This window comes from Ursus arctos, unplaced genomic scaffold (assembly GCF_023065955.2).
Source record: "Ursus arctos isolate Adak ecotype North America unplaced genomic scaffold, UrsArc2.0 scaffold_23, whole genome shotgun sequence".
In the NCBI taxonomy this organism is placed as follows: domain Eukaryota; kingdom Metazoa; phylum Chordata; class Mammalia; order Carnivora; family Ursidae; genus Ursus; species Ursus arctos.
Window position 1 is genome coordinate 45,081,639 of NW_026622908.1, and position 21,419 is coordinate 45,103,057.

The following is a 21,419-nucleotide window of genomic DNA, read 5'->3' on the forward strand; positions in this document are numbered from 1 at the left end:
GCTGACATGGAAAGCAGCCGACATTTATCGAGCGCCCCTGCGCGCTCCGGACCGTGCCCCGCAGTTTCCTTGCGTGGCCTTATTTAACTCCTGAACGGCTTGTGTGTCGGCTGAGGAAAGAGACCCCAAGGGAAGAAAGGATTGATTCCTTTTCCTCCTTGTTCTTCACCAGGCTTCTCACCGGACAGCCACCTGTGGGGCCTCACCCCTTCCCCGGAGAGATGGGGACACAACTCATCGCTTGCAGGATTAGGACAGTGTCCAAGGAGAAGAGATATGCCGGGTGCCTGGCAGAGCGTGGGAAACAGAGGAGACCCTTAGAGAAGGGTGGTCGAAGGGACCGTCGCTGGTGTGGGCTGTGAAATGGGACCACTCTCCTTCCGTGGCCCTGACTGGGCAGAGCTGAAGCCCTACGGGTGAAGGGGGAGAGGGTCCCTGGGTGCGGACTCTCCCTTCAGCAGACGACCAGACCAAGGCGGGCCCTGATGGGACGGGTCTTCCAGGACTCCAGTGGAGGCTGGCTGAGGTCACGCCCGAGGGTCCTTTGGGATCCCAGGGAAGTGTCTGCATGTTACTGATTAACCCACCTCGACACCTGGCTGCCAGTCCTCTTGCCCCGCTGACTCATTTTGCAAACCCTGCTCACCTCGGGAGAGGCCTCTGCCTCTTGCCCGAGATCCCGGCGCAGCGGCGTTCCGCAGCCTGTGGGGGGAGCCGGCAGCCGCTAGCGGCGAGAGCGGGGGTGGCGCTCAGATGGAGGAGACGGCGCTGGACCCTCTGCTGACCAGTAAGGAGCCACGGGGTCCACAGCGGGGTGGGTGTCCGGGGAGCGCCGCACGCCGCCAGCCCAGTCAGCCCAGGCCGGACACCCGGTCTGCCCTGTAGGTCCCCGTGCATGTGGCTTCTGGGCCGTGCCCAGGCCGCCGGTGGGGAAACACCCCCCCCCCCCCCGCGGTGGCAGGCCCGACTGGGGGTAGGTTAATGCGAGACACCTTCCAGAAGGCAAGCCCCTCCCGAGAAGAACAATCACAAGCCCGGTTTCTCAGCTTCGGCACTGTTGACATTTGGGGCTGGCTCACTCCTCACCGTGGGGACCGTCCTGTGCACGGTGCCATGTTTGGCAGTGTCCCTGGCCTCCACCCATTAGAGGCAGGAGCACCCCACCCTCAGCTGTGACACCCCAGAAATGTCTCCACGCTGCCCAGTGTTTCTGGAAGGCAATCCACCCCCTTCCCTTGAGAATCACGGTACTGCCTGGATGGAGTGCTAACTGTATGCTGGACACCCCGTTGAGCCTCGAGGGGCCCTACAAGGGCGGCCCTGATGCCAAGGCTTTGGGGCCAGACCTCTACGTTAGACCCAATTCTCGTTTAGCCGCTGGGCCACCTAGAGCAAGCTGCTGCACCTCTCTGTGCTTGGTTCCCTTATTGGTAAATGGGAATAATAACAGTGTCAAGCCCAAAGGAAGAGCCTGGCACCTACCAAGTGCTGTTTCGATCCCATATTATGCAAAGCTGGGGCCCAGAGAGATGAAGCCACCAGCCGGAGGGTCGCCCAGTGGATATGGGAGGGGCTGTGGGGGAGCCTAGCCGCCCCTCTCCAGAGCCTCCTCTCACAATCACTGAGCCGCTCACGTCGCAGAAAGAGGGGACATTGTACGGGGGCTGAGAATTAAGAGGCCAGCCCGCTCCCACCTCTGGGCCTCCTGTACGACGGGGAGTTTCTGCTCTGAGCAACATGCACTGAGCAGCTCCCTTCTGCCTGATGAAGCACGTGGGGACTCTCACATTGGTCCTGTCCCTCCCCGCTGGCTGGCCTGGGCCCCTGAAGCTCAGGGAGGGAGAAAGCTAGCTCCACGCTCCCAGGCCGTTAGTGTCCTGCCTGTGATTCTTAGAGGGGGTCCCTGCCGTACGTGGGGGAGCAGGCGGCCTCTGAGGCCCTTTCTGGCATGGGGAGCCGACTGGGGGACACTGGGGGCCTCTCTGAGAGAGAGCTGACCTCTCGTCCCGTGGGAATTCAGCCATCAAGTGTAAGACTTGGATCCGTCCGACCAGCCCCACCCTCTGTCCTCTGCTTCGTACATGAGTGAGTGAGTGAGTGAGTGAGTGAGTGAGTGAGTGAATGGCATCACTCCATCTCCAGTGAATGGATGGGTGAGTGAATGGAGGAGGAAGCTGACAAGCATCCCCTGGCTCCCCAGAGGTAACTCCAGGACAGGAGCAGGGGCGTCCTCTCTTGCGTGACAACAGGGGTGGAGGGAGGTGGTTTCTGACGGCCCATTCTGTGCTTCCCCCTCAGGGGTCAGAGGTCAGAGCCTACCAGGCAGCTCCCTTCCCAGAGACTGCCTTGGCCAAGGCCAGACCGGCCCCCCCCAACCCAGGACTGACCCTCCATCTCCAGGGCCGAGGGGGACAGAGTGAGGATTTGCAAAAATGAGTGAGTTTGCTGGAAAAGGATTAATTTTTCCTTTTGGTTTGTTCTCAAAGTGTCTGAGAGTCAAGGCAGAGGGAGGAGGAATGTGAATTAGGCAATCAGATGTTTAGAGAAGCCCTCAAATAGCTGCAAAGAGTTGCCAAGTTTTTGCGATCCCCACACTGAGACCGTTGGAGGACCCGCGTCCCGCAAGGTAGTCCTGGGACGGCCACGGCAGAGACGTGGTGACTCTGCTCTGTCATCGGTGAGGCCGTCTCTCCGGAGGACGGCCGGCCCAGGCTCACAGAGGAGGAGGACGGATTCCGGTCTAGGAATTCCAGGGAACACTGAATCCTAGAGCCAACGCGGGAGCCGTCTCACGAAGACCGTGAAACTGGGGGCAGGACCCGAGAGGCTGCCCAGAGGCAGGGTCCCGTTAGGGAAGGGCTGCAGCCAGCGGGCTGCACCTCCCTGTCTGCGGGGGATGAGCACGCGAGCCTCCAGCTGCACTCGGGGTTCGGGTTCCTGCCTCCACCCCTCCCAGGAGCACTCTGTGAACCGGGTTTCCATGCGGTGGCGGCACAGTGAGCGACACTCCTCTGCTAACCGCACAGCCCCTGGGCTCCCGACCCGGCCTGAAGTAGCTCCCGGCTTCGGCGCGGGGCTGTAACTTGGGGGATCCCCTGGGAAGACCCCTTGCTTGCTGTTGGCAGCTGTGCCCTTCAGTCTTTGTCTTTGTCACGAAGGCCTAGGAGCAGAGCCCTTGATGGTGATGCCGGCATCTGCAATGGGGAGCCGTTTGACACGCAGGAGTCAGTCACACCGTAGTGTGAGCGAGGTTAGCACCACCCTTCACGGGTGACTCCTGGCTGAATGGAAACCCGCCCCTCTGCAGGGCGTGGGACAGCTGCGGGACAGCCAGCGCAGCAGGGCCCAGGGGGACGGGCTCTGACCGGGCACAGGGGAGCAGACACTCCTCCAGCGGTCACCAAAGTCCCATGGTTCCCCTTTCAGGGCCGTGTGTGGAGACTTCCTCCGAGGGTGGGGGCTGGGAAGGGCGGTAGGGGGTCCCGGGGTCTGGTTTGGGGCAGGGGCTAGATCCCAGGACCGGGTCTGCCTAGCGGGTGTGGCCTGGGGTGCATCAAACTTTCAGCTCCCGGCTTCCTCTTCTGTAAAATGGGCATGACCCCCCCCAGAACTGGAAGGACAGAGCGCACATGGCAGCGTCTTCCTCGGTGAGGCTCAGCGTCAGATGTTGGGGCTGGGAAGGGCCTCCCTCTGCCCACGGCCCTTATTTGTCTTCAGGCGGACATTCTAAGTATCCGACTCTACTGAGAAATTTGTCTCTCTTGTCACCAAGAGAGGCCATGGTCTCAGGGTCTCAAGAAAAGGCTCTGCCAACAGGAAATGCAGACGGCTAGGAGGAGGAGAGCGGGGGGGGGCTGCAGGACCTTCTCTCGGAGGAGGGGACCCCAACACCAGGGATGTCACAGATCAGAAGCCTGACCAGAACTGATAGACTCGTGTACCCGACTACCCCAGAGCCTGACCCTCAGGGGAATGATTTCTCAGAGTCGGGTCATGGAACCAGGTTCTGCACGCGTCCTCGGGGAGGGTGGAGCAGAGCTGGGCTCACAGCAGCCATGGTGGTGGTGGCGGGGGGGGGGGGGGGCGGCGAAGGCCTTCCGAGTGTGCCCGGCCTCATTGATTAGCCCTCCTGTGAACTTGCGGGCCCGGTCTGGGCTGGCCCTTGGGGAGCAAGGGCCATTTGCTTTAGCAAGTATTTCAGCAGGTCTGAAATGAAATGCTTATGTAAGTGAAGCGCTGCGACCTTGGACAGATCACACCCCCTCTCTGGGGCTCTTTCTTCATCTCTGTCATGACGAGGGACTTGCATAAACAGCCACATTGAAGGGAAGGCTTCTGTTGGGTCAGCAGCAAGGGACAGAAAAGTTATCTTTAAAAAGCTGAGAGTGATTTTCTCTCACATAAGACGAGTCCAGAGGTAGGCATGTTGGGATTCTAGGGCTGGTAGGGGGCTTCATGAGTCATCAGAGACCCGGGGTCCTTCTGTCAGGCTGCTCTGCCATGCTTAGCAAAGGCATCTACCTCATGGCCCAATATAGTTGCTTGAGCTCAAGCCATCAAGTCTGCATTCCAGCACTGCAGAGAGAAAAGGTATAGAATGGCACTCCTCCCCTGGAAATTGTTCATAGGCTTTCATCGATTCCCATGGCCTCAACCTAGTTCCATGGCCGCAGTGAGTGCAAAGGTAGCTGGGACATGCAGGCTTTGCTCTGGGTGGTTACGCATCAGCTAAAAACTAGTTATTTTAAGAGAAAGGCAAAGAGTAAACACTGGGGTACAACCGGCAGTCTGTGGCACGGGTTCGGGAGGCTCCCCAGCCCTCATTTTGGTTATCGACTGCAGGGACTTGGCTCTCCCCTCCTCCCTCGGAGCCTCGGTCTCTCATCTGTAAAATGGGCTGTCAGTCCCCGTGGCCTCTGCTGTGGGTAAATGGCTCCACAGAAAAGACAACGGAAGGCTAGCTGAGGGATGCCCCTGGGGTGTTGGCCCATTATGCCGCGTGGGGGAGCGTGGCGCCATCCCGGTCTATGCCGGGCGGAGCGAGCCATCACGCCCAGACCTTCCCGTTAGGCGGGTGCACGGTCAGGCGATGCGTATCCGGTGGCCCCAGCGGAATGCGGTGCACTGTGGATGCACGACGGATCCAGTCACCGGTGAGTGGCTCACGGACAGTGGAACGACCTCATGTCCCCAGGGAGGCTCTGCCTGCACGCCCGTGAACCCCGCCTTCCCCGCCTGTGGAAACTGTGAAACCCTGCGATTAACATGACGTGTGTCATCTTCCTGAAGCCGTAAAACAATTCCTGACCGAGGGCTCTTGTCGCTTTCACACTGCATCGTGATAAGATATTTCTGTGTAAATACGCCGTATCAACAGTGCCCTGGGATCCTGCCTCCAGACACAGTGCATAAGTCCTCACCAGCATTCCTGAGAGACTCAAGCTTGCTGCAAATGTAGCAGCCGGCTGCCCCCAGGGCCTTTGCACGGCTGGCCCCTGGGCCCAGGACGTTCCTCCCCAGAGGCCTGTACAGCGCCCTGCCCACTCGCCCTCAGGCCTGTGTGCGAACATCCCTTCCGGTCCCCTGTCTGTGGCAGCTTGCTCTCTGTCCCCTCAGGCTGCGTCGTGCTCCCTCAACACCCCTCGCTCTCCAACACTGTGCTCGCCCGTCCTCTCTCTCCTGTGTAGGAAGATCATCTCTATAGCGGCAAAGCTTTTCTAAAGCCCTGTGCCCTCAGCGTCTGAACCTGTTCCAGGGAGGCGCTCGATAAATATTTATTGCCTGAAGTCTTCCACTTTTCTAAGTATTTTCTATTGGTCCTCGAAGACTCTGTTAGAGATGAAAAATGCTTTTAATTCCCTGATCTGGCAGCTCTGGGGAGATGTTCCCGGGTGGCCTGAGATGTCGGTACACGTGTCCTTATGGGAGCGTCTGCTTTCAGGATTGCACCTTGTTCTAAAGGGGTTTTAAGGTAGCTGACCAAGATTTTTTTTTAAGATTTATTTATTTTAGAGGGGGTGGGGGAGAAAGCCAGAGAGTGGGGGTGGGGTGCGCAGAAGGAGAGAGAATCTCAAGCAGACTCTGTACTGACCACAGAGCCTGACACGGGGCTCGATCTCATGACCCTGAGATCATGACCTGAGCTGAAACCAAGAGCCAGATGCTCCACCGAGTGTGCCCCCAGGCGCCCCCGTAGCTTGCTGAGATTTCTAAAATCCCACAAGAAACAATAATCTGGGAGGAGAGCACACAAACAATGAGGCATAGGGACAATGAGGTTCTGGAAGAAGGGCACCTGCAGAACGGCTGCTGCGGGCCGGACACGGAGGGCTTGACCTTGTCTTGCCCACTTGCTCTCCACGAGGCTCCACATGGATCTCCATCTTCTAAAAGGAGACAGAGGAGAAGCGCACTTGCCCAAGATCGCCGAGCTGGCAAAGGGCAGGTGGGTGCCAGTCTGCAGTCTCTTAGCAAGAGGGACCCCCCACCCTGCGTTCTTGGCCCGGCACCAGATCGAAGAACGTGGGGCTCAGCTGCGGGTGGCCCCTCGTCCTAACCACCTGCCGCAGGCACCACCCCAAAGTTGTCCCCGAGACTCCCAGCAGCCAATCCTAAGTGGGAAATCACTACATCATTCAGATTGTCCACAAAATAAGACCACACCAGTGGCTCAGAAGGAAGACGCCGGGACCAGCGGGCTTCCGGGCACGAGCGCAGATGTCACCTTCCGGAGTCGGGACCCCCCGCTGCAAGCAACAGAAATCCACTGTGGTTCTCTCTCTGGAAAAGAACGTGATGGATGGCCTCGTGAAGGCGGGAGTGAAGGGATGGGCAAGTGTCCTCTCTTCATACTATCACAAGATCCCCTGCCACGGCACGTGGCTGCCACAGCCACTGACCGCGCCCCACTGTCCCGAGTCGGTCCTCCCCCTGCCCTCCGCGGCCCCAAGGCCCGGCTGCCCGCGAGCCGAAGCTGAGGGCTTGCCACCACCTTACGGAAGAGTGGGCTCTGTATCCACCAATATCACACCCAGAAGATCCCCAAGTGGGAAAGGGAGTTAATGCCGGGCAGCCCCCTCCCCAAATTGACAAAAGCCCACCCACCCTCCCTGAGGAGGCCCCCAGGAAAGCCTCCCATGGGGCCCACGGGGCGCCACATGCTCTGACAGTCTGGGAAGTTGGGGGTGAGGAGCTGGTGTCTTTCAGTGGAAACGAGGCCCCTGAGAGGAGGGAACTGAGCCAGACCCCGACGGCAGGCCCACGGTCTTCCCTCACGGGCAGTTTGGGCTCCTTCAGCACAGAGACTCCTGGGTAACGGGGTCCCAGAAGGAAAGTCCCTCCTTCAGTCCCTGGGTACACGCACACGCATCTTTCCGGGCTTCCTCGTGCCCACAGCAGCTGCGGGACCCCCGCTCCGGGCTGCTCGCTCTCCCGACACGCTGCTCCCGACGGGCTGCCCGTCCTGCACCAGGAGCCAGCGAGCTGCTGGGGGCTGTCTCCCCGCCGAGGCGGCTTGTACTGCAGCACCGTTCGCTCGAAACCTCCTGGCTGGCAGGAACACAGCGGTGGATCGATGTGTTTGTTTTAGTTCGTTCTGGTTTGTTTGGTTTATGAAGCCGTCCACATGGCTGGAGTCAAAGCCCTGACCCGCTGTGCGGTGCCAGAGCCTCCATCCGCCCCCCGCTCCCTCACCCCTGCTCTGCTAGGTGCCCTGGGACAAGGGCTGGGAAGGGGGACATGGCCTTCAGGCCCTGGGTTCACCTGTCACCCTCTGGATTCCAAACACACTTGGCCATCAGAACAGAGGACTGGCCGTCTGTTCCTCTGGCCTCTCCTGCGAGCAGAGGCTCCCGCCCCGAGGGCCGCAGCCCTCTCCTCCAGCCCAGCCTCCGGAAGTCCTGGCCTGACTGCCCCTGTTGCTAGCGTGGGGGTGCCTCATCCCCTCCTGCTGATCCCCCAACTGACCCGAGCCTCCGTGAACTGTCCTTTCATTAAACCTGGCAGAGGCTGAATCTGGCCCCCAAATTCCTCTGTTTGAGTCCAGACCCCCAGCACCTCAGAATGTCACTGTGTCTGGAGCTGGGGCCTTGACAGAGGTGATTGACATAAAACAGGGTCACCGGGGTGGCCCTGATCCCATGTCACCGGGGTCCTTCCACGAAGAGGGGATCAGGACACAGACACGTGGAGGGACGACCCCGTGAGGACCCAGGGAGAGCACGGCCGTCCACACACGAGGAGAGAGGCCTCGGGAGGACCTGCCCTGCCCGTGCCTGCATCTCGGGCTTCGGCCTCCAGGACTGGGGACAGTGAGCGTCTGCTGTGTGAGCCCCGTCCGCGGTGTTTGTTCCAGCAGCCTGAGCAGACTCATACAAACCCCTCTGGAGGGAGCCATCTGTTTGCTGCCAGGCCCTGACTGGCACGGACCAGAGTCCTTTTATAGCAAGAGCTTGAAAGAGGCTGGGCCGGGTGCTCCCCGCGTAGGCCCACCACATCCTCGTCCCACCCCCAGAGATGGGTGCTCTGGACCGTGGACGAGACAGGCAGGCTGCGTGCGATGAGGCTGCCGACCCGCCGTGCCAGCCGGCCCCATCGGTAGCCCACTCTCCCCTGCTTCTCCGGGTCTGAATGGAGCCATGGTCCAGAGGCGGAGGGCAGCCTCCCAGCTTCCTCAAAATGCTATTAAATCCTTGGGGTTGAAGAGCCAAGAGGGGGCTTGGGCGCCACCTGACCTGTCACACAGACTCTGGCGCAGAGGACGATGCCAGAGTGCCGCCCGAGGCCGCAGGACCAGTAAACGTGCGGCGAAGGCTGAGCCCTGGCCGGGAGGGGCTGGTCCCGCAGAAGCCTCCCCGCGCCCCGCTCCAAGAGCCCAGGCGTGCGCCCACACTGCGAGGCCACCTGTGCCTTAGGCGGGAGGTGCTCACCTGAAAGCGAGCAGGGGGCGGCAGGGTTACCCTTCCAAGTGGGAGACACCACAGCCCGTCCGGCCCGCACAGGATGAGCAGCAGGCCAGCCCACCCTGCCCAGCCCGCCAACCCGCAGGGCCCTGAGGCCTGAGGTTGCAGTGGGCGGATGCCCGGAGTGAGACTTCCAAAGCAAATGCGTCCTTGGGGAGGCAGAAGGGTGTCCTGGGGACATGCACTTACCCTCATCTTTTCAGGGACACTGGAAGCTGAGTCCTCGTCAGGAGTGTCCCCCGAGACGACAGTGGCTTTGTGTGCCCCACTGCCCAGGGCACCATGGGCACCATGTCCTTCGGGCTCTGAGCCCTTTGGAGATAACTGAGCTGGATTTTTCCTTCTCAGATTCCGTCCGAAGGTCTGGGAAAGCCTTGTCTCAAGAGCCCCCGGGGAGAGAAGGCTTTGTGAACCGAGTGCCTGTCATTTGCATACTGTGGCTGAAGGGGGAAGGGAACCTCGCCAAGGGAGGATCAAGGAGCTCTGTAAAGGGCCGCGGAGGGAGGGCGGGGCAGGCAGGGGTCCCCAAGGGCAGCTGGACCCAGTGTTTTCTTTCCCTGGGAATCCTGAACCCCCAACCCACACTGAAGAAGAAGGTGAGGCCTGGGGACAAAACTGCTCTCCTGGGCAAAAAAACCCCGGAGGACACTGAGGCCTGGCCTCCAGTTCCTAGGAGGGGCTGCATTCCAAGCCGTCTGATGGGCCTTTGTGCCAGGCAGGCAGGCACCCCATCAGATAACAAGGTCTCAGGTTTTTGTGGTCAAGGCACCTGGAAAGGCCTTGGCTTTAAGAAGCAGACTCCTGCAGTGACAGCAGACCGGCTTCTAGACTGTTCTCTCTTAACACTACGCTCCAGGGGAAGCGATCCTCCTGTCCAGGGGCATTTCGTCATCGACTCCTGATAATCTCCACCAAGGGAAGACTGCTCCCTTTTGACCTTTTGGGGAAAAAAAACCCCCGGATGTGTTGAATTATAGAGGGACTTTATATATAAATCTGCCATCTTCGAACCACTTAAAAACATACCTGGAGCCTATAATCTCACCTCTGGTTTATGGCCGAGAGCCATGGGCATCGGTATTATTTACTCTGAACCCCCCCCCCCAAAACCAGGCTGTGTACTCTTTGATGGGGCATTGAGTGTAAATATTTGCGCCATTAATTAGAGTCTGTTGAATTCCCAAAACTCAAGCAAGAGGAGCAGCCTCTGAGGGTAAACAGGCCGCAGGATGTTAGTCATACCTGGAAGGCTGTGAGGAGAGTCTCCCTTAGGCCCTCCGCCTACCTCATCCCCGCAAACAAACAAACAGGCGGAGGGTTGAGGAGAGGCCAAGCAGCCCCAGCCGGGACACAGCACATTAATGGGCTTAAATAGGATGTTTTTCTATTGTTTCCATAGGCTTCTTATTGTTCCGGTAATAATGTGTTGTGTCCAAACAGAAGGTTGGCATGGCGCGGTGGAAAGCGTTCTGGAGTCGACTAGAAAGTTCTAGAATCCATTGGGCAGGATTTGACCCTTAGCAATGGTGTGGATTCGGGCGAGCGGTTCTCCCGGCCCAGGTATCAGTTTCCTCAGCTGTCACGGGGACGAGAACCCATCCCTCCGACGGTCGAGGTAGCGCAGATGACAAACAGAGCAGACCTGAGTCCAGCGTGCCCGCGGTGGCCGCCCTGCAGCTGGAAGGGACACAGCCAGCGAGCCGGGGCCACTGCGGCGGCTCACAGAACCTCATCGTGCACGGAAGCGGTGGCTGCTATTTCTGGCATCTCCCCAGATGCGTTCCCCCGCCACAGGTGTTCTGCAAACCTACTTTCGGTGCAAAGGGAACCGGTTTCAGGCGGCACAGGGGCTCAGGGCGGCAGGACCACGCGGCGCCCGGTGCAGGCCCAGCCCAGCCTCCTTGGTCTCTGTTGGTCTTTGCAGTAAGCTCAAGACAAGTCTCGACTTCGTACCAGGAGGCTGGTCGCCTCCTCCAGGCAAGAGGCAGTGGGAATGGGAAGAGTGGGGGTCTGATGGGAAGAGAGGTTCGGCTTGGGAGGATGGAAGGTTCTGGAGACCGTCGGTGGTGTGGCCCCACAGCAATGTGCGTGCACTTAACGCCACGGAACTGTGCGCTCATAAGTGGCTAACGGGACCTGTTATATCATGTGTGTTTTACCAACATTAAAAAATAAAAGTTAACAGTGAAAAGGTTGTTGAGAAGTGAGCTGGGTTAAAGAAAAATAGGAAGGAAATCTCCGCCCAGGAGGATCCCGGCTCAGGCTCAAATCGGGACGTGGGCTGTGGATGGCCGAGGTCTGGGGAACGTGGGGTTTCCAGCCTAGAGCGCGGGGCTCAGCCTGGCTCCGGAGCAGGCTGTCTGGGTTTGAGCCCCCGCCCTGCACTCACTCCCATGTGACTCCTCCCCTCTGAGCATCAGGCTTCTCATCTGCAAGGTGGGAATGATAACTGCAGGGACTGCAGGGAGCTGATATTCATCAAGTACTTGGAACGGGGCCTGGCACACAGTAAGTGCTGTCTTAGTGCTCGTTAAATAAACAGACTCCCGAGGGGAGCACGGGCAGGCGGCCCACCTGGTCCAGGGGCCCCTCTGCTGCTTAAGCCCGTGGAGATAGACCCCCTCCGGAGGCAGGCCCTCCGCGTCCACCATTGGGAGCCCCACGCGTCCACAGTGAGCGGCTGCGGGGAAGGCTGGCCTTCGTTCTCCCCAGCTCGCGGGGCTTCCTCCTGGGCTGTCTGCATGGCCCAGCCACTGAGCTCTCTTCCCAGCCTCGCCCGGGACCCTCGGCCGTTGTGGGAGCCCCAGCCCACACAGGCGCTTTGGTGGGACCCCCTTGGAAGCAGCCCAAATGTCGAACAGTGGACGCTCGGGTCAACGAGCGTGGGAGAGCCATACCATGGGATGTTATTCAATCCTGAGAGGAAACGACATTCTGATATGTAACATGGATGACCTTCGGAAACATTACGAGAAAGAAATCACGTATGGACACCATGAAGAAAAAAGAAACAGTGTGAGAGGAGCAGTGACCGCATGGATACGAAATGTCCAGCTCAGGACAAGCCACAGAGACCAGGAGCAGACTGGCCGTGGCTGAGGCTGGGGGAATGAAGGTGGGGAGAGCTGCCATGAGGTGAGGGGCTTTACCGGGGGTGATGGAAATGTCCTGGAACCAGACAGTGGCAAAGGTCGCATAAACAATTCACTTTAAAATGGTTAATTTCACGTTATGTGAATTTCACCTCCCTACAATTGTGGTTTTCTTTTTATTTTATCAAAAGACTCACCGTGTCCTGCTGAGGGCAGCAGCCCAGAACCCTGGTCTGAGGTGGCCACACCTGACTCATCACTCGCTGACCCCCAACACCTGCCACACTGGCCAGTTTCCACCTGCTTCCCCGGCTCTGTGTCTCCTCTGGCCTCTGCCCTGAAGCCACCCTCCCCCTTTGCTGGCCCGCAGGCCAAGGGCCACTGCCAGCCCTGAGCTCTGTGGGGAGCGACTCCCACCACATGGTCCTGCTTGCCTTGACCTGAGCATGAAACGAACAGTGGCACCCCTGAAACCAGCCCTTACGACTCGCCACGTTCTGGGCTGGAAGTTGGATCCTCTTTCAAGCTTAGCAAAACCTCTCGAAGCAGCAGCTTCTGCCAAGGTCCTTCCCACAGAGGCACAGACTGAGGTCCAAGAAGCAACTGTCCGAGACCAGGTCCCAGCCCCTTTGTGATTCACCGCGAGGCCCCAGGCTTGTGTCCTCCGACTGTCTGCCGGCTCTGGAACGGGGCCTCCTCTTGCCACCCCCTGCCAACCCCAAATCGGGGCCCTACCCATGGCAGGGGCTCCAAGAACCAGGCTGAATTGAAAACAGGCTCCCTGAGATGACAAGAAGTCACTATTTGAACGACCCATGACCATGTACGTGTTCGGCGGATGAATGACGGTGGGGGCAGAGTATATGTGACCTTTGGGCATCTCCAGGCCTATCCGAGGGTCCTCCCGGGGAACTGGGGCAGGGGGGAATACGCTGAGGTGTGCAGAGGGGGTAGCTTTAGGCATGGTGACACGTAGCCGGTCAAGTGAGCTCTGGCCAGTCCTGAGCAGCGTTTGGGAGCCGTGGACACCCTGAGCGCTGTTGCCGTGAGTCACGTGCCTTGTTCAGCGTCTCGAAGGAGGCCCCCAGAGTCTCCAAGGGGCCCCCAAGTGTGATAAGGCCCGGGCATCGGGGAGAGTGAGCCTGTCCCAGTGGGCTGGGCCTCACCCTGCATGCAAAGCCTATTTTAAACCTGGGCCAACCCCAGGGCATGAGCACTGGCCCCAGCCTCACCGAGGGCTGCCTCCTCTCCCTCCCTCACCGCCGAAAAGGGAAACCATGTCCCATAATTACAAGGACGGCGTGGCGTGATTGCTGCCGTATCCTGTAATGATGGCTGTGACAGAGGCATGCCACCTCCCCATGCCGGTCCACTTGCCCGGCTCTGCTCCTGATGTAAACATCTTCCTGACGCAGGCAGGGTGCTCCTGACAGCCGCAGGGGGGTCCCACAAAATGGGCTGGGGGACCCTCGGTGCCCCTTCTCCCAGGGCACTCTCTGCCTGCTCAGACCAAGTGGGAGCCCCCCTCTCCCCAGCCCTGCCATCCTTCTGGCTCAGCAACGTTTACCCAGATCGCAGCCGAAGCCAATCTTTGTGAAAATGAGCTGGTTCAGGTATTTACTAAAATATCTTTTTAAACTGCATTGGATCAAACATCATTTTAAACAGTCTGTATCTACGGCTGGCGTTTCGGCGTATGTTGGACTCGGCTGAAGGGTTTCACATCAGAGCACAACTTCACTGGAGCCAAGGGGATGAAAAGAAGAAAAATAGCCTCAATTGGAATGAATCAACATCTATTAATGGCTGTTTAACATATTTCTGCTAATAATAATGCATTAAATAAGGTGCATTTTAAGGCAGGCTAAATATACAATAACCCATCCCTGCCCCCCAAAAGGTAAACAATGATGGTTAAAAATAGCCTCGGTACCTATTTACATTTTTTTTTCCCCTGAGCTTTTCTGGTTTATAGTTCATCGTTCCAGGGGTTAGAACGCTAACATTTTCTCTGTGTATTTATACAACTGAGCTATTGCTGTGTGTCACACTGGCTATCAGACTCTTCCAAGAAAAATGAGTTTTTATCTCCACTCCTGCACAACAGTGGTTTGGGTCAGATGCAAAAGCTCTGTGAAATTCACGTGGCCCTGGCAAGCCCCCCCCCCCACTGCACTTGATTTCCATCCAGCTTCCTCTGCCCCCCAGGGGCAGGCATCTGGGGTACCCAGTCCGTGCCTCTCTCTTGGGGCTTTCTGCAGACTCTACACGGACTGAGCCTTCATCCACCTCGAACAAGAAACCCCACTGGGTGCCTCATCTCCCAAATTCTTAGTCACAACTGAAAACAAGATAAATACGAAAGAGGACAGCAGGTGACCTTTCTCCCTCCCTGGCTGGGAGGAGGAGGGCTTGAATCTCCTCTCTGTGCTTAGCACTTTGGGCAGGGGGCAGGGAGGAACGTTCGGCTGGAGACGTTTTTGGTGGTTTTTCTGTTACTACTAGTGAGCGTTTCCACCCAGAGCAGCACACATGGGTACCAAAGCCAGCAGGCCAGTGGGGCTCAGGGAGGGCCGGTCATCCTCAAGGATGCATGCATTTCTTTCCTGTGAACAAAGTCCGGCCCCAAGGGTGGCTGTGTCAGTCTCCACCTGGGGCCAGCCACAGCCGGTGGCTTGTGGGGTGTTACATGGCAGGTGGTCCGGGGTCCCTGGCACGGGCGGGCTCCTGGCACCAGCCTGGCTCCTCCTCGGGGTGCGCGAAGTGTGAGATGACCTTTCAAAAGGCCAGGCTGCCCCTGTCCCGCCACCACCCATGCTGTGGTCAGGGAGCAGCTTTTGCCTTTTGTCTAGGGCAGCCCTGCCTCAGAGTTTATTGTGTTTATCCAAAGATGTCAGGGATGTGGGGTTTGTAGCCACAGGAGGCGCCTTGCCTGGGACTCTCCCAGCTCTCCGTGGGGACTGCATCTGTGCAGTCTGGCAGCATGCTGGGTTGTGCAGACCTTGCTTTCTGAAGAGGAGCAGGGCTGGAGAGTGGCACCTGCCCCCCCAGCCCTCAGCTGGCCTGGGGATGTGGGTCAGAGGCCCCCTGCCTCTGCCCCTGGCCAAGTTCTCTTTGCCTTGCTTAACTTGCCCTTCTCTTGGGGACAGTTCTCACTTTACCCAGATGCCTAAATTCTACATAGGCTGGGGTTCAAGTTCAGGCCAGGCACTTGCCCTGCAACCTGGATATCTCCTTCCCATCCCTGGGCTTTCCTCCTCCTTCCCCGTCAAATGGCTAGAGTGATGAATTAGGGTTCCGCCGCCCGGGGGAGGGAGCCGAGTACTCTCCACTGACTCTGAACCCGGGCCACCCACGCAATCTGCCCTTGCAGTGCCCTCTTTCTCTCGCCCCTCCCCCCGCCAGCACCCCTTCCCTGGGGCCCTCGCTGGGGGCGCCGCGCACGGCCCCCTCGGGGCCCCACTGGCCGCCCCGACTGATAAGACTGTCCAGGGCGGGTGGAGACGCGCCCGGTGGAGCAGGCGGCCGGGGGCGGGCCGGGCCCGCGGACCGAGCGCCGCTGCTCTTCTCCAGCGCCCCGCGCCCGCGCGCGCGGTGTCCGGGTGGCGGCCGGGGCGTCGCGCTGCGCGCGGGGCGGGGCGAGGGCGGCGTCCGCAGGTAGCCCCGGGGGCGGGGAGGCCGGCCGGGACCCCCAGCCCAAAAAGCCCAGGGGGAGGAGCGGCGCGGCGGCGGTGCGCGAGGGCGGCCAAGTTGGGCTCTCCGGCGCGCGCGGCTTCGCGTCCTGCGTCTGAGAGGAGGAGGGGGACGGTCCCCTCCTAAGCTGGGCTCGACCCCGACCCTCCGAGCCGCCGAAGACCTCAGGGGGTGACTTCGTCGTTCCCTCTCCTGGACGCCGCGCGTCCGGGGCGCACCGGAACCGGGCAGCGAGCCGCGCCATGCTGGAGGGCGACATCGACCTCGAGGGGTTGTCCCCCAAGGAAGCCCCCGCAGCCCGTGAGTATCCGGGGGCGGCGCGGGGGCCGAGGGACCCTGAGCGCGGCAGCATTGGCGTCGGGCACGCCCGGGAACGGCCGCTTCCCCGGGACTGAGGGGCGCACGAGGGGCAGGAGACGGGGACCCCGGTGTCCGGTGGCGGAGACCGCCCCCCTGCTGCTCCCTGGTGAGGGACGGGGAAGGGGACTCGGTCTGCGGCAGGTCACTGGGGTCACCCACAGAGAAACAGACGGCAGACAGACCACCGGGGACCAGGCCGGGCTGGGCTGGGGGCAGGCATCTGCCAGGCGGGCCGCGCGTCCCCAGTCCCGGGAGAGCATCTCCCAGCCGTGCGGCGTCCACGGCCCCGGCGGATGGAAGCTTTTCGGATGTTTTTACAGGCGCTATTAATACACATAATATTTCCGTGCTATTCTGGAGATTTATTTGCGATATAAAGTAACTCCTGTGACTTGAAGTCATCATGGAAACTGCAGAGGGACTGCGGGGGGGGGGGGCGGGGGTGAAGGGGGCGAGACAAATGAGGTTTGACTGGAGTTGGGAGGGGGAGTCTCTGACTTCCTGGGCCCCTCCCTGCACATAAATCACGACCCTGGATATTTTTATACCAATAATTTTAAAATAAATGACCCAAGCAGTGTTTCCTGGATGATTTCCCTCCCAGTTCAGAGGTTATTAAATAAACCCCAGGGCCAGGGGACAGTGGCAGGGTCTATACCCTGCGCTCAGTTTTATTTAATTACACAGCCGAGCTCCACCCTCCTGGAGCGCCCTGGCTAGGATCGCGTGCCCTACAATCAGAATGCCACCTCGGAACTGGAAGCTGCTAACTATAGCATGGGAAGCTCTCCTTCTTACTCCTTCTCCCTGCCTCTCCTCCCCCACCCCCTTTTTTTCTTTTTGGATTCCCATGGAGAAACTTATCTGACGTCTGCTCCTGAAACAGCCCAATTTGGCTTCTTTCTAGAAGCGACACTATATACTCATCAAATAAAGGGCCCAGGAGGACGAAAGAGGGGCCCTGCCGGCAGAGCAGGGTACAGGAGGGGGAAGGGGGAACCTGGCCAGGCTGGCCTGCCGTCTCGAGCACCCTCCTCGAGCTCATGGGTAGACTTGGCCCGCTCTGTAAGCAGCTGGTTACGTGAGCCCTGAACTCGGTGTTTGTGGACATCTAACCAAGCTCTTACCTGCACCTGGGCATAGAATTCAGCACTGCACACATTTACTCTTCCATCCAACACTGTGAGGTGGGAGCAGAATCATCCCCGTTGTACAGACAAAGACACTGAGACCATGGAATCAGGACATGATGGTTCCAAGCCCAGAGCCCGCTCCTGTGAGGCTCTGGCTGTCCCTTACCCCATTGCAGGCAGAATCACCCACAAGAGGGTACTAGCCGAAGGCCTGCACTTTGGTCCTTATAGGCTTTAAGTGGGGGAGTGGGCTGGGCCTCAGCTGTGAGCCTCGGGGAGCCCTGGTGGATCAGCTCTGTGGCATAGCTGTGGACACATTGGCTGCAGACTGCTCACCTGCCTCGGGGCTGGATGTGGAGGGAGGCTCTCCCTGCCTCCTCTGCTCTGGGCTTCGGGGCTCACAGGTGTGAGACCTTAGGACTCGCACCCCAACGTCTGTTCCTGGTTTGGCCCCGGGGATCCTTGTCCCAATGCAGCAGGCATGCGAGAAACTCGGTGACAAGCCCTCCCAGCAGCACGCCACTCTTGAGTCCTTTTGGTGTAACGGTGCTCCAGAGGCCACCATTGGCACTGGCGGGTGAACCCCACCTTGTCTGACCCGGAAGCCCTTGCAAGGAGTGAGTGCAGCCGTAGTGCCCATCCCAAGCCCCGGCTCCGCTGCCTGCAGCCGTGGGACTTTGGCCAACGTACTTAACCACTCTGGGCCTTATCTGTACGTCCAGAGGTTTGCTGTGAGGATGACTTGAGCCTGGAGCCTTCTGCCTGGTGTCTCCGCTCTGCACGAGTCCTGGCTCACTGTCGCCTCTCCCGATCATCACCATCCTTACTATAAGCTCCAGTCCATACGACCCAGGTGTGAAGTCGTACCTGGCGTTCCATGACTTATCCTGGGACCAGCTTGTTCTCGCTGCCCTGGAGCAATTGGTTGTACAGATGCCACTTCCCACTCTGCCGCCTTTAGCGGCTCCCTCATTACTTATGCACAGGCTCTGTATTCATAAGCCCCTGGTCCGCGCCTCCCATAAGGGCAGGTGGAGTTAGGGTGCGGTGGAGGTGGGCATCCCTCTGCTGGATCCTGTCTGCCCAGCTCACTCCTGGGCATACCTCAAAACCCTGCTGGGATGTCCCATGAGCCTGTCTACACAGACGGCACGCTGGGCACAGAGGGAGGAAGGGAGGGAGGGAAGCAGGAGAGAGGAGGAAGGGAAACTGGGGGGAGGGCAAAGTTAGCTAAGTTCTGCGAGCAGTCCGCTGTGTGCGGGCGCGTGCAGATCCCGCTACAGAGCCTTTGCTGCATCGCTCTCTCTGTGCGCTGGACCCACTTACAGATGAGCAAACTGAGGCATGGAGAGACTGTTGAAAGTCAAACCGCTGATAAGTGCCAGAGGCGGGGTCTGCATCCCAGGCAGCCTGGCTGGGCTCCCGAGTCTCCGCTCAGAAGGGAAGGGCGAGCTGTCTCCTGCAGCTTGCACTCACCCGCTCAGCAAACAGTCCTAGATCGCCTCCTGGGTACCTGGCACCGCGTCCTGGGGGTTGGGGGACAGCAGGCAAAGCCATGGCCCTTGTGAAACTTTCTTGACCATGGAGGAGAATTAAATATCCAACGTATTGGCTGGCAATATGTCCCACGGAGAAAAGGAGAGCAGGAAAGAGCCACATGAGGGTCCGGCAGGAGGTGGTTGTGTGTGTGTAGAAACAGGGTGGCCAGGGAAGCCCTCATGGATGAGCACATGGGACCATCTCCCTGAAGGAGACCGGGCAAGAGCATTCTGGCCGTGGGAATAGCAGGTGCAAAGCCCCTACAGCGGCCAGGGTCCCCGGAGGGAGGGAGCAGGAGGGACAATGCAGACTGTGACGGGCCTCGGGGCCTGGGGCAGCGAGAGGGAAGGGCAGGGGATGACTTAGGTGTGGGCAGGATCCCTCTGGCTGCTCCACGGACAGGCCGAGGGGGCGAGGGCAGAAGCCGGTCCGAGGCTCTCGCAGTACCCCAGGTAGCAGGTGCTGGAGCTGTGGGTTGGGAGGCAGGTGGAGGGTCCGACGCTGCGTGTCTGTCGCGCACACACAGAGTTGGCAGGGATTGCCCACACTTCGGCTGTGGGGCTGGCGGAAGGGAAGCCTGAAGAGCAGCTGTGTGATTTTGGGAACAGGAAAAATAGGAGGTTTTTTGTTTTTGTTTTGTTTTTTTCTGGAGTAGCGGGGAGTAGGTAAGGGAATTGCTTTGGGGTTTTTTGTTTTTTTTTCTTTTAAATTGAGGTTCAGTATATGTAATATTTTAATCATTGAAAGCGTGCACTTCTGTGGCGTCCCTTGCATTCACAGTGCTGTGCAAGTGTCACCACCGTTTCTAAAACCTGCCTTCATCGTCCCAGACGGAAACTGAACACCTGTTCAGCAATAGGTCCCGTTCCGCCCCACCCAGCCCTAGTTACCTCTAGTCTTGCCCCGGCCTCTATGAATTGGACTCTTCTAGATACTTCCTGGGTGGAATCATGCCGTAGTTGTCCTTCGGTGTCGGGCGTGTTACACTGGGCGTGTGTGTCAAGGTTGATCCATGTCCTACAGGTGTCAGGTCCACAACATCCCGTCGTAGGGAAGCACCGTGGTTTGTGTATCCGTTCGTCCGTCTGTCAGGGACACTTGAATTATTTCCACCCCTTGGCTGTTGTGAATGATGCCGCTGTGAAAACTTGCATACAAGTCCCCGCTGGTGTCCTGTTTTCCGTTCTCTTGGACAAACACCTGGATGTGGGATAGCTGGGTCATGTCTAGCTTCTTGAGGAACTGCGGTTTTCCTCAGGGGCTACACCGTTTTACATTCCCACCACCAGTGCACAAGGGAGTTCCCATGTCTCCACATTCTCACCAACACTTGTTGTTTTGCGTTTTTTAAAATTGCAGCCATGCTAGTAGGTGTGAAATGGCACCTCGTTGTCCTTCTGATTTGCCTTGGCCTGATAACAAATGATGTGTGCATCTTCTCATTGGCTATCGGTATATATTCTTTGTTTATTCAGTTCCCTTGCGTGTTTTAATGGGTTGTTTGCTTTTGTTGTTGGATTGTAGGAACTCTTTATATATTCTGGATGCTAAACCCTTACAGTAAGTTACATGATTTGCGAGTATTTTCTTTGATCCTGTCGGTTGTCGTCACTTTCTCAGTAGTGTCCTCTGATGTGCTTGTACATGCGAAGAGCTTTTCTTCCGTGCTGTGCTATGACGAATAGAGGAAGCTGTCCCGTGCCACTGCAATCTGATGCAGAATTCACTTTGATTTGAACCGACACTGAGGATCCCCCTTCTCTGGGCCAGTTTCAGTGCCTGGGGCTGGGTAACAGGATAGCCAGTCCTTGCTTGCACGGAGTTTACAGCCCATGTGGGTTGACGCTGGATTTACATTGTAGAAGCTTCCTGATTCTGTCTGAGTAAGCTGTGTGTGCAGAGGATGGTCCATCTGAGCTGCTGTCTGGGGGGAAAGGAGGGGTTCAGCTCTCACTTCCCTTAGACCACATACCAGATCAGTCTCAATGGATGGATTGGTGGATGGATGGATGGATGGATGGATGGATGGATGGATAGGTGGTTGGATGGGTGGGTGGATGGATGGATACATAGGTGGGTGAATAGATGGATGGATAGATGGATGGGTGGATGGATGGATGGATAGGAGGGTGAATAAGCGGGTGCATGGATGGGTGGGTGGGTGGATGGATGGATGGATGGATAGGTAGATGGGTGAGTGGGTGGATGGGTGGGTGGATGGATGGATGGATGCATGGATGGATGGATGGATGGATAGGTGGATGGATGGATGGATGGATGGATGGATGGATGGATGGATGGATGGATAGGTGGATGGATGGATGGATGGATGGATGGATGGATGGATGGATAGGTGGATGGATGGATGGATGGATGGGTGGATGGATGGATGGATGGATGGATGGATGGATGGATGCATGGATGCATGGATGGATAGGTGGATGGATGGATGGATGGATGGATGGATGGATGGATGGATGGATACATAGGTGGGTGAATAGGTGAGTGCATGGATGGGTGGGTAGATGGACGGATGAATGGATGAATGGATGGATGGATAGGTGGGTGAATAAGTGGGTGCATGGATGGGTGGGTGGGTGGATGGATGGATGGATGGATGGATAGGTAGATGGGTGGGTGGG

The 21,419-nt window shown here is 58.4% G+C and overlaps 1 protein-coding gene and 1 long non-coding RNA gene across 5 annotated transcripts in view; one reads left to right on the top strand and one right to left on the bottom strand.

Annotated features, from left to right (window-relative positions):
- The first annotated feature begins 642 nt into the window (after nucleotides 1-642).
- The window catches only part of ANO1 (anoctamin 1), a 157,694-nt gene continuing 136,917 nt past the window's right edge, over nucleotides 643-21,419 (top strand). The window contains exon 1 of one of the 4 annotated variants that reach the window (XM_057317266.1): nucleotides 643-787. In XM_057317266.1, the coding sequence (XP_057173249.1) occupies nucleotides 754-787 (34 nt within the window). In that variant the 5' untranslated portion in view covers nucleotides 643-753. Of the gene's footprint in view, nucleotides 788-15,784; nucleotides 16,046-21,419 lie in introns of those variants that run through there. The other 3 variants (XM_057317267.1, XM_057317268.1, XM_057317269.1) reach the window with 3 other exon arrangements.
- On the bottom strand, nucleotides 6,024-7,529 carry LOC125281512 (uncharacterized). Its single transcript, XR_007188757.2, has 3 exons — nucleotides 7,364-7,529; nucleotides 6,664-6,780; nucleotides 6,024-6,386 (listed from the first exon to the last, which is right to left on the bottom strand). It is a non-coding gene; the product is annotated as an uncharacterized LOC125281512 (long non-coding RNA).